This window comes from Theropithecus gelada, chromosome 14, assembly GCF_003255815.1.
Source record: "Theropithecus gelada isolate Dixy chromosome 14, Tgel_1.0, whole genome shotgun sequence".
In the NCBI taxonomy this organism is placed as follows: domain Eukaryota; kingdom Metazoa; phylum Chordata; class Mammalia; order Primates; family Cercopithecidae; genus Theropithecus; species Theropithecus gelada.
Window position 1 is genome coordinate 100,034,983 of NC_037682.1, and position 10,781 is coordinate 100,045,763.

At 39.1% G+C, this 10,781-nt stretch overlaps 1 protein-coding gene across 2 annotated transcripts in view; it reads left to right on the forward strand.

The window, feature by feature from the left end:
- Nucleotides 1-10,360, forward strand: part of ATM (ATM serine/threonine kinase) — a 135,072-nt gene extending 124,712 nt beyond the window's left edge. Inside the window, exons 60-63 of one of the 2 annotated variants that reach the window (XM_025357030.1) lie at nt 960-1,074; nt 2,150-2,213; nt 6,399-6,535; nt 6,639-10,360. In XM_025357030.1, the coding sequence (XP_025212815.1) occupies nt 960-1,074; nt 2,150-2,213; nt 6,399-6,535; nt 6,639-6,822 (500 nt within the window). In that variant the 3' untranslated portion in view covers nt 6,823-10,360. The remainder of the gene's footprint in view (nt 1-959; nt 1,075-2,149; nt 2,214-6,398; nt 6,536-6,638) is intronic. The other variant, XM_025357031.1, reaches the window with a different exon arrangement.
- The last annotated feature ends 421 nt before the right edge of the window (nt 10,361-10,781 follow it).

Here is a 10,781-nt window from a genome sequence, read left to right on the forward strand (position 1 = left end):
AAAAGGTTACGTACTGTATGATTATTCCACTTGCATTTGTATAACATACTTGAAATGACAAAATTATAAAAATGGAGAACAGATTAGTGGTTGCTAGAAAAATAGGGGGTTGGGGGGCTGGGTGATAGGCTATGGGAAGGAAATAGGTGTGGCCGTAAAGGGCAGTATGAAGGATCCTTATGATAGGAATATTGTATATCTTGACTTCATCGATGTCAGTAGTAGTATAGTTTTGCACGATATTACAGTTGGGGTGAAATGGGTAAAAGGCATATGGGATGATCTTTCCTGTATGATTTCTTATAACTCCAAGTGAACATATAATTATAAAGTCTCATGAATTTTTTTTTTTTTTTTTTTGAGATGGAATTTCACTCTTGTTGCCCAGGCTGGAGTGCAATGGCACCATCTCAGTTCACTGTGTCCTCCACCTCCCAGGTTCAAGTGATTCTCCTGTATCAGCCTCCTGAGTAACTGGGATTACAGGCGCCTGCCACCATGCCCAGCTAATTTTTGTATTTTTAGTAGAGACATGGTTTCACCATGTTGGCCAGGCTGGTCTCTTAACTCCTGACCTCAGGTGATCAGGCCTTCTCGGCCTCTCAAGGTGCTGGGATTACAGGTGTGAGCCACGGCGCCCAGCCTAAACATTTTTTAAATATAAATATGTCGTCTCCATTTTAAATTGTACCAGTAGTTACTTCATTTTTAAAAATCACCCTTTAACCTAGATTTCTCTAGTTACATCAAGAAGTTGTTATGTTATTTGGATTTGAGGTGGATCTCATAGAGAAGATGAGGAGGAAGGCAGCCAGAGTAGAAATAAACTATTGTATGTACTAGTATTCATAGAATATAGGTAACAAATGGTTTGTTGCCTTTGTAAAGTTCACATTCTAACTGGAAAGAAAGTAAATTAGCTGCCAAACCTCCTAACTTCACTGTATTCTTTACTTTAGGTGTTGCTTTTGAACAGGGCAAAATCCTTCCTACTCCTGAGACAGTTCCTTTTAGACTCACCAGAGATATTGTGGATGGCATGGGCATCACTGGTGTTGAAGGTGTCTTCAGAAGGTAAGTGATATAAAGTAAAGGAGGGAAATAATTTTTGATGTCAAAATTACATGGGCTGGGCATGGTTCTTTGCACCTGTAATCCCAGCTACTCAGGAGGCTGAAGTGGGAGGATTGTTTGAGCCCAGGAGTTTGAGTCCAGCCTAGGCAATACAGCGAGACCCAGTCTCTAAAAAAAAATTTGTGTGTGTGTATGTGTGTGTGTGTGTGTGTGTATATATATACACATATATATACACACACGGGTTAGAGATTTGTACAGATTATAGAATTTAATGCTGGAATCATAGCCCTTATCAATACTAAGGAAAAGACCCTGGGTAAAAGCAATAATAGTTCCCCTTCCTTCTACCTACCTGGGACCTAAGCCCATGTAACATACATACTGTTATTCCAAACCTCCTCTGGAAGCATCCCACCTTTACTTTTAACACCTCTGTCCTGGCTGACTCCTTTTTAGTGATCAGAACTACTATTGGATGTTCATCACTGGGGATATAGAAGAGACTACATTTTTATTTATAGGAGCTTGTGTTCCAGTGTAACACTGTGCTACAAAAAAAACTTTGCAATTCCTTGTAGTTTTCTCAGCATAGGACTGTGTACTCAGATTGGGGCAGATTGAAGTCAGTGTAAACTAATAATTGCCACAATAATCAAAGACTGAGAGCTGAGCACAGTGGTGCATGACTGTAATCCCAGCTACTTGGGAGGCTGAGGCAGGAGGATGACTTGGCCCCAGGAGTTTGAGACCAGCCAGGGCAATGTAGCAAGATCCCGTTGCAAAGAAAAAAGAAAAAGGAAAGAAAATCAAAGACGGAAATAAATCTTTCGTAGTAGTGTTGTGTTATTCTTGTAAATGCCAAGCTTGCAAAATAGTCAAATACATACTTGTATTCATTTCAGGTATCTAATGAAAGCCCACTCTGCCAGGTATTATGCTATTTTGAGATACAAATTTGTAGATTATTAACAAGCATAGGCTCAGCATACTACACATGAGAGTATACAGATAAAGATATGTTGAAAACATTGGTGTGTAACAAAATCTGTATTTATAATGTGTTTGACTCTAGATGCTGTGAGAAAACCATGGAAGTGATGAGAAACTCTCAGGAAACTCTGTTAACCATTGTAGAGGTAAAGTATTTTATAAGGAAGACTTTTTTTTTTTTTTTTTTTTTTTACCAGGTAGACTGTACCTCATCGGGAAGCCACTGATGTGAAGAGCACTGCTTAATTTTAACATAGGGGGATGTGGCTGGGCAGCAGAAGGGAGGAGATTGCACACTTAGCCTTTTCACACATCCAAAAATACTGGTTTAGAAATGCCTTCAGCCCCCTCGAGCTGCTTGGAATGTTATAGCATTGTAAGTTAAGTAGTCTCTAGTTTTCAATTCGTAAATCAACTCTTTGACATTTAGATATTCCATGTGGTGGTATTATCTTCAGAATGGTTTCCATTAGGGCTTAAGGGAAATCGGTATCTCCTTTTTCCCTGCCCAGGTTCAGAACTAATTAGTCAGACAAACGGAGATCAAATTGTCAGCATCGTTACTAGAGGAACATGGCTTAGGAATGAGGGCCAAACTAGTTTACTGCTGGTGCTACCTCAGTACCTCTCTGCTGTCTTAACCTTGGGACTCTCAGGAACCTGAATAGGGTTTGGGCCTGCAAGAGCAAACACATGTAATCAGGATCACTGCCTTGTCTTGATCCAGGGCAGAAAAAAAGGAAGTCAGACAAATTTCAGTGTCTGTGCTGTTAGTACCTATGCCAGTCATTCACCAACCTGGTAAGGGTATATGAGACAAGAAATCAGGAGTGTGGCCTCCCCAGGGAAACATGGCAGGTAGAGTGCAGCATGGGCTTGCCTCTTCCACTCCTCAGCTTTTCTTCCTTTAACCTGATAATGTTGGACTTGCCGCATGTTAGTATTACTTGTACTGCTTTTAAAAAACATTGATGCTGATCAAATCCAAACCAGGTTTCTAGGGATGGGGCAGGAATATATGTATTTTAAAAAATCTCTCCTACTGTACAACTAGGATATGAAAACTGTCTTAGTTCATTGGCATTAACCATTAAGCCTGTGGTCAATAAGGGTGGGGCTTTATCCCTTGGAAGATGAGTAATGGTCCATCAGGGTGGTCCTGTGTGCACCTTTATGAACCGAGGCATCTTTATAGATCTCCTTTGGACCTCAGATGGTAATACAGATTTTGCTACGAAGAGTTTGCTGAAATAGGTCCCAGTAATATGTTGGTAAAATTAAATACAAGGCTGTGCTATTCCCAAGGTTAAAAATACATTTCTTTTTTCTTTCACCCATTTCAAATTCTGTTCATACATGTTGTCATTTGTTACAGTTTGCCATTGGTTCTGCAGTAAGAATACATGATACAGAAAATAAGCATGATGTGTAACATTTTTAAAAAAGAATACATGATAACATGGATGCCTCAATAATGTCGAAATTAAACTCTAAAGTTATATTATCTTGTCATGTAAGAAGCAGCAGCCCAGGCCAGGTGCGGTGGCTCACGCCTGTAATCCCGGCATTTTGAGAGGCCGAGGCGGGTGGATCACCTGAGGTTAGGAGTTTGAGACCAGTTTGGCCAACATGGTGAAACCCCATCTCTAATAAAAATACAAAAAATAGCTGGGTGTGGTGGCAGGCACCTGTAATCCCAAATTCTCAGGAGGCTGAGGCAGGAGAATCTCTTGAACCCAGGAGGCGGAGGTTATAGTGAGCCGAAATCGTGCCATTGCCCTCCAACCTGGGCGACAAGAGCAAGACTCTGTCTTTAAAAAAAAAAAAACAATTAAAAAAAAAAAAACCCAAACTTTTCAAATTAAAGAGTCAAAGCAGCTTAACATATTCTTTAGTATTTTACTCTACCTAGTCTCAGTCAGAAGGGATTTTTATGCTAAGGTGGAGTTGGGAGTTTCTTCCAGTAGTTTTATCCTACCTAACACTCACCAGAAGACGGTAGTTCTTTTAGGGCCTCAAAAATCTTACTAGTTTAATGGCAAACTGCTTATGGACTTCACTTTTTAGAGTGGTAGGAGATCAAATTAGAGAAGTGACAGTGGCCAGATCCTTTGCCATTGTAAGGACTTTGGATTTCCTGAGGGTTTTGAGTCTGAAAAGTGATTTGCATCTCCACCTACAATAACTCTCACCTTTAAACACACCCTCCAATGCTTTGTGTATTTTACACTCATCTACCTGATCTTCCCTCTGTAAATCTGTCTGAATTTCCCAAAATCATTTGGTGTGATTGTCCCAATCTTCAATAATAACTTCCCCAGTGATCTTACCACAGTAAGACCACTTTCTGCCTTCAGCTTTAGGAGGGTGCTTCTCAATAGCATCCAGCTTTAGGAGGGTGCTTCTCAATAGCATCCAGGTTCCCAGTCCTCTGGGACATCATTTCTCTCCTCTCTTGGATTCATTTATTTTCTTCTCTTAGATTTCATTGAGACACAGTCACTATTTCTGTTCTGATCTCCCTGCTTCCTAAGCCCCTCCTTCAGAGCACTTTGACCTGGGTGTATTTCCCTTTTCCTCTCAGTGTATTTGTCTCTCCTGGCCTTCAAGATTTCATTTTCTTCCCAATGGACCATTCTGTCCTCTTTAAGATTTTATATGTTCTGCTAAGGAAATATCTCTCTCCCTCTAGCTCAATGATGCTTAGCCAAGAGCAATTTTGTCCCCTAGAGGACAGTTGGCAATGTCTGGAGGCATTTTTGGTTGTCACAATTGGGGATGGGAGATGAGGACAGTATTGGCATCTACTGGGTAGAGGCCAGGGATGCTGGTGAACACCCCAGAATGTACAAGTTAGCCCCCACAGCAAAGAAATATCCCATCCAAAATGACAGTAGTGCTGAGAGAAACCCTGCTCTCGCTTAATCAGTCTCTATTCCTTTACTGTTTCCAGCCACTTCTGTCTTGATTGTCAGACTGAAGCATAATTTTTTACTTATTCCAGTTCCTCCTTAATTCTAATATTTCCAAGTGTGACTTGTGACACAAGCCCTTGGTTTTGAAGTAATTTGGATTTTTCTTCTACTTCAACCCAAGAAAACCATCTAGTCTATATTAGAGGCCTTCATTCCTTTTCATTAGTTCATTAATAAAATATATTAATATTTTCCTTTTGTGGGTGAAACTGGTTTGGATCTCTGAAATCTAAAGCCATGTCAATGCCCAACTTGAAGTCACATAGGAACCCTTGAACTTATACGAACAAGCCACATGTAATCAAGCTCAGTTTCTCCACAGTATTTAATGGTCCTGGAGGACACTCAAAGCAGCATTAAAAAATAGAGAGATTTTGGTTCTGCTAATATAGTACATGTCCTGAAACTAAATCTACTAAAGACATTTTATAGTCCCAACCTGCAGATTTACTGAGAAACTGTGTACAGGTAGCAGCAAAAAAGTGTTCCAACCTTGTAATACTGGAATGCCCTGTAGAATCAGTCTTTGTATTGTCTCCACTTACTACTAAGATTTGTAAGCATTTGCCAAAGCCTATTTTTTTTTTAAGTTCTGTGTTTATAAATACCAGAGCAGTTAGCTGTTCTGACCTGCCAATATCAGATTCCTCATGACCTCACTTTCTAAAATTTAAGACCTAAAGCCACTTGCTCTAGCCATGTCAGTTGTTTTGGTATCCTAATTCTACACCTAATATATATCTCAAGATTCTAAACACAGCACCAAACCTTGGGTTTTGAGGAGGTTTCAATAAATTATACCTTTTTGGATCCACCCAGATTTAGAACTGAGAGAAAAAGAGCCATAGGAATAGGGTAGAGATCAGAATTTCAGGTTCGTTACTGATAAAACTATTGGAGAAGATGGCTTAGGAGTGAGGTCCAAATAGGCTTGCTCATGCTCTCCAGTCCCCACAACCCAATCTATATATTGAGACAGCCTGGCTGAGGAAGAATTGGGCCCTACAAAGCAAATACCCTAACCCAGGGTTAAGAGTAGAGAGAGAAGGAAAGAAAGTGACTAATGCTTATCTCCTTTTAATAGATTAGTTTCATCCAGTCGGGAAACATGGGTCAAGGGATGTCACCCCTAACCATGGAAGAAGAATGAATTCAGGGTTGAAGGAGAAGCTTGAGCATTATGCTAGGATAGTTTCCTCCACGAGGAAACATGAAGCGTGCATGATGTTTGTTCCCCTCCCCCATCATCTACCACATGACTGGCCTCTGTTATTTGTATGATACTGGTTCTACTGTTTCTAAGTATGTGATTAAAATGTACATTGTTCTTTTAATACATATGTTCTCTCTGTTTAGGTCCTTCTGTATGATCCACTCTTTGACTGGACCATGAATCCTTTGAAAGCTTTGTATTTACAGCAGAGGCCAGAAGATGAAACTGAGCTTCACCCTACTCTGAATGCAGATGACCAAGAATGCAAAAGAAATCTCAGGTGAGCAGTATTTTAAGAAGGTCCTGCCAGTTGTTCAGATTTTCTTATTCCCAAGGCCTTTAAACTGTTCACCTCACTGAAACTTTTGTGTTTTTGTCCTTAGTGATATTGACCAGAGTTTCAACAAAGTAGCTGAACGTGTCTTAATGAGACTACAAGAGAAACTGAAAGGAGTGGAAGAAGGCACTGTGCTCAGTGTTGGTGGACAAGTGAATCTGCTCATACAGCAGGCCATGGACCCCAAAAATCTCAGCCGACTTTTCCCCGGATGGAAAGCTTGGGTGTGATCTTCAGCATATGAATTACCCTTGTATTCAGCCTTTAGAAATTATATTTTAGCCTTTATTTTTAACCTGCCAACATACTTTAAATAGGGATTCATATTTAACTAAGAGAACTATTGTGGGTTTTTTTTGAATGTTGGTTTTAATACTTGGTTTAATCACACCACTCAAAAATGTTTTGATGGTCTTAAGAAACATCTCTGCTCTCACTCTTTAGAAATAATGGTTATTTGGGCTGGATACAGCAGCTCACGCCTGTAATCCCGGCACTTCGGGAGGCTGAGGTGGGCGGATCACAAGGTCGGGAGTTCGAGACCAGCCTGGCCAGTATGGTGAAACCCCATCTCTACTAAAAATACAAAAATTAGCCGGGCATGGTGGTGGGCACCTATAATCCCAGCCACTTGAAAGGCAGAGGCAGGAGAATCTCTTGAACCTGGGAGGTGGAGGTTGCTATGAGCCAAAATCATGCCATTGAACTGTAGCCTGGGTGACAAGAGCAAAACTCTGTCTCAAAAAAAAAAATGGATTTGGATTTTTCCTAGTAAGATCACTGTGTTACTAAATAATGAAGCTGTTATGGAGAACAAATTTCAAAAACACAGTGTAGTTACTATTTTTTTAAGTGTGTATTGAAACTTCTCATTCTATTCTCTTTATCTTTTAAGCCCTTCTGTATTGTCCATATATGTTATCTTTCTGTGATACCTTCATATATTGCCTTCTAGTTCATGAATTCTCTTGTCAGCTGTATATAATCTCTTTTACCCTATCCCTTGGGATTCTTCTTTCAGAAATTGTTTTTCATTTCTAATTATGCATCATTTTTTCACATCTCTGTTTCTTGATGTCATTTTTTAATGTTTTCTTTTTATGTCACTAATTATTTTAAATGTCTGTACTTGATAGTCACTCTAATAGTTCTATTAAATTTAGTTCCTGCTGTTTATATCTGTTGATTTTTGTATTTGATAGACTTTATCCATTTTTGTCTTTTTGAAAATTGAGTTTATTTTCAGCAAGGCTTTATCTATGGGAATCGTGAGTCTCTGTTTATGTCATATTCCCAGGGCTGTTGCTGACACATGCCCATTCTTATTTTAAATTTCTTGGCTTTAGGGTTTCCATACCTGAAGTGTAGCATAACTTACTGATAGGAGATTTCTCAGGCCAAGGCAGACATACTTCCTCATCTCCCTGTGCTAGTGGGCAGAATATTTGATTGATGCCTTTTTCACTGAGAGTATACGCTTCCATGTGTCCCACCTTTATGGTAGGGGTGGAAGGAGGTACATTTAATTCCCACTGCCTGCCTTTGACAAGTCCTGGGTTCTTTAGTCCCCATATAGATGTCGAAGCTAAAAGCCATGGGTTAATGAACTGGCAAATTGTTCTAAGACAGCTATAGCATCAGCTCACATATTTACCTCTCTGGTTTTTCATTCCCTTCCTTTTTTTTTGAGACAGAGTCTTGCTCTGTCACCCAGGCTGGAGTCAGCTCACTGCAACTTTCACCTCCTGGGTTCAAGCGATTCTCCTGCCTCAGCCTCCTGAGTAGCTGGGACTATAGACGTGTGCCAACATGCCTGACTGAGTTTTGGAATTTTTAGTAGAGATGGAGTTTCACTGTGTTAGCCAGGATGGTCTCGATCACCTGACCTCGTGATCCACCTGCCTCTGCCTCCCAAAGTGCTGGGATTACAGGTGTGAGTCACCACACCCGGCCTCATTCCCCTCATTTGTGACCATAACGATTTCCCCTTACTTTCTTGTAAGTTCTGGTATGTATTTAAAAGAATGTTTTCTACATTTTATCTAGCATTTCTCTGTATTCTGTTGGAAGGGAAGGGCTTAGGTATCTAGTTTGATACACAGCTAGAAGTGGAACATTTCTCTGTCCCCCAACTGTCATCATATCAGATAAACATCAGATAAAAAGCCACCTGAAAGTAAAACTACTGACTCATGTATTAGTGAGTATAATCTCTTCTCCATCCTTAGGAAAATGTTCATCCCAGCTGCAGAGATTAACAAATGGGTGGTTGAGCTTTCTCCTCGTATTTGGACCTTGAAGGTTATATAAATTTTTTTCTTAGGAAGAGTTGGCATTTCTTTTTACTGCCAATGGCAGGCACTCATTCATATTTGATCTCCTCACATTCCCCTCCCCTAAAACCAATCTCCAGAACTTTTTGGACTATAAATTTGTTGGTTTGATTTCTGGAGAACTGTTCAGAATATTACTTTGCATTTCAAATTACAAACTTACCTTGGTGTATCTTTTTCTTATAAGCTGCCTAAATGAATATTTGGTATATATTGGTAGTTTTTACTACTATAGTAAATCAAGGAAACGCAGTAAACTTAGAATGTCTTTAAGAAAGCCCTGAAGTCTTCATCGGTGGAATTAGAAACTATCAACTAGATAATAGTATAGTTAAATGAATTTGTAGCTAATTCTTGCTAGTTGATGCATCCAGAGAGCTTTGAATAACATCATTAATCCGCTCTTTAGCCTTGCATGGTATGCCATAAGGCTCCTATTCTGTTCAAGTATTCTAATCAATGGCTTTGAAAAGTTTATCAAATTTACATACAGATCACAGACGTAGGAGAAATAACTAATTCACAGATGACAGAATTAAGATTATAAAAGATTTTTTTTTGTATTTTTAGTAGAGACGGGGTTGCCATTGCATTCCAGCCTGGGCAACAGAGCGAGACTCTGTCTCAAAAAAAAAGGTTTGGCAAGCTGGAACACTTTCTGCAAATGACTTAGAAAACTGCCAAGGAAAAATGAGGAGTAGTTAGATTTTGAAAATATTAATCATAGAATATTTGTTGTATGCTAAGTCACTGACACATATTATATGCAGCATCTCTGATCTTTGCCTTGCAAGATTAGTGATATCCCAATTTACTGCTGGAGAAATCAAAATTTGGAGAAATAAGTTGTCCAAGGCAAGAAGATAGTAAATAAGTACAAGTGTAATATGGACAATATCTAACATGAAAAGATTTCAGGTGAAAAAAATCTGGGGTTTGCCAGTCAGTTGCTCAAAAGGTCAATGAAAACCAAATAGTGAAGCTATTAGAGAAGCTAATAAATTATAGACTGCTTGAACAGTTGTGTCCAGATTAAGGGAGATAATAGCCCTCCCACCCTACTTTGTGTAGGTCATACCTCCCCAAAGTGTCTACCTAATCAGTAGGTTCACAAAAAACTCTTGGTCGTTATAGTATATGCCTAAAATGTATGTATGCACTTAGGAATGTTAAAAATTTAAATATGGTCCAAAGCAAATAAAAGCAAAGAGGAAAAACTTTGGACATCTTAAAGACTAGAATAGTCTTTTAAAAAGTAGAAAGCCAGTATATTGGTTTGAAATATAGAGATGTGTCCCAATTTCAAGTATTTTAATTGCACCTTAATGAAATTATCTATTTTCTATAGATTTATTTTAGTACTATTGATTGTATTACTTTACTGTTACCTGAATCTATTATAAAGTGTTTTTGAATAAATAATTCTAAAAGCATATACTAAGACTCATTCACTTTATTCAAATATTTGTGTGTTCTGTGTGCCAGGCATGGGACTCGTTCCTAAGGAGAAAGCAGTGAGCAAGGCAGCCATAGTCTGCCTATCTAAAGCTCCCAATCTGAGGAGGATAGGCAACTGACGATGCAGTGTGAACCAGGGAGCCTACCGCACAGCCAGTCTGATAATGTTGCATCTCAGTTTAAGTATCCTAGTAGTGTTTCTTAATCGCCTCCTGACAAAAAGGCAAATATCAGTGTTCTTTCTTTGGGCCTAGAAAGTGATCTAGTTGACATTTCTAGCCTAAAAGATCTAGAATATGACAAGTGCAAAGATCCTGGTATCCTAAATGCAAAGGTTTTTTACTTGTTTATCATATTTTTAAAATAAATTCAGTCCTCTTCAGAGTTTTAGGCTCTTT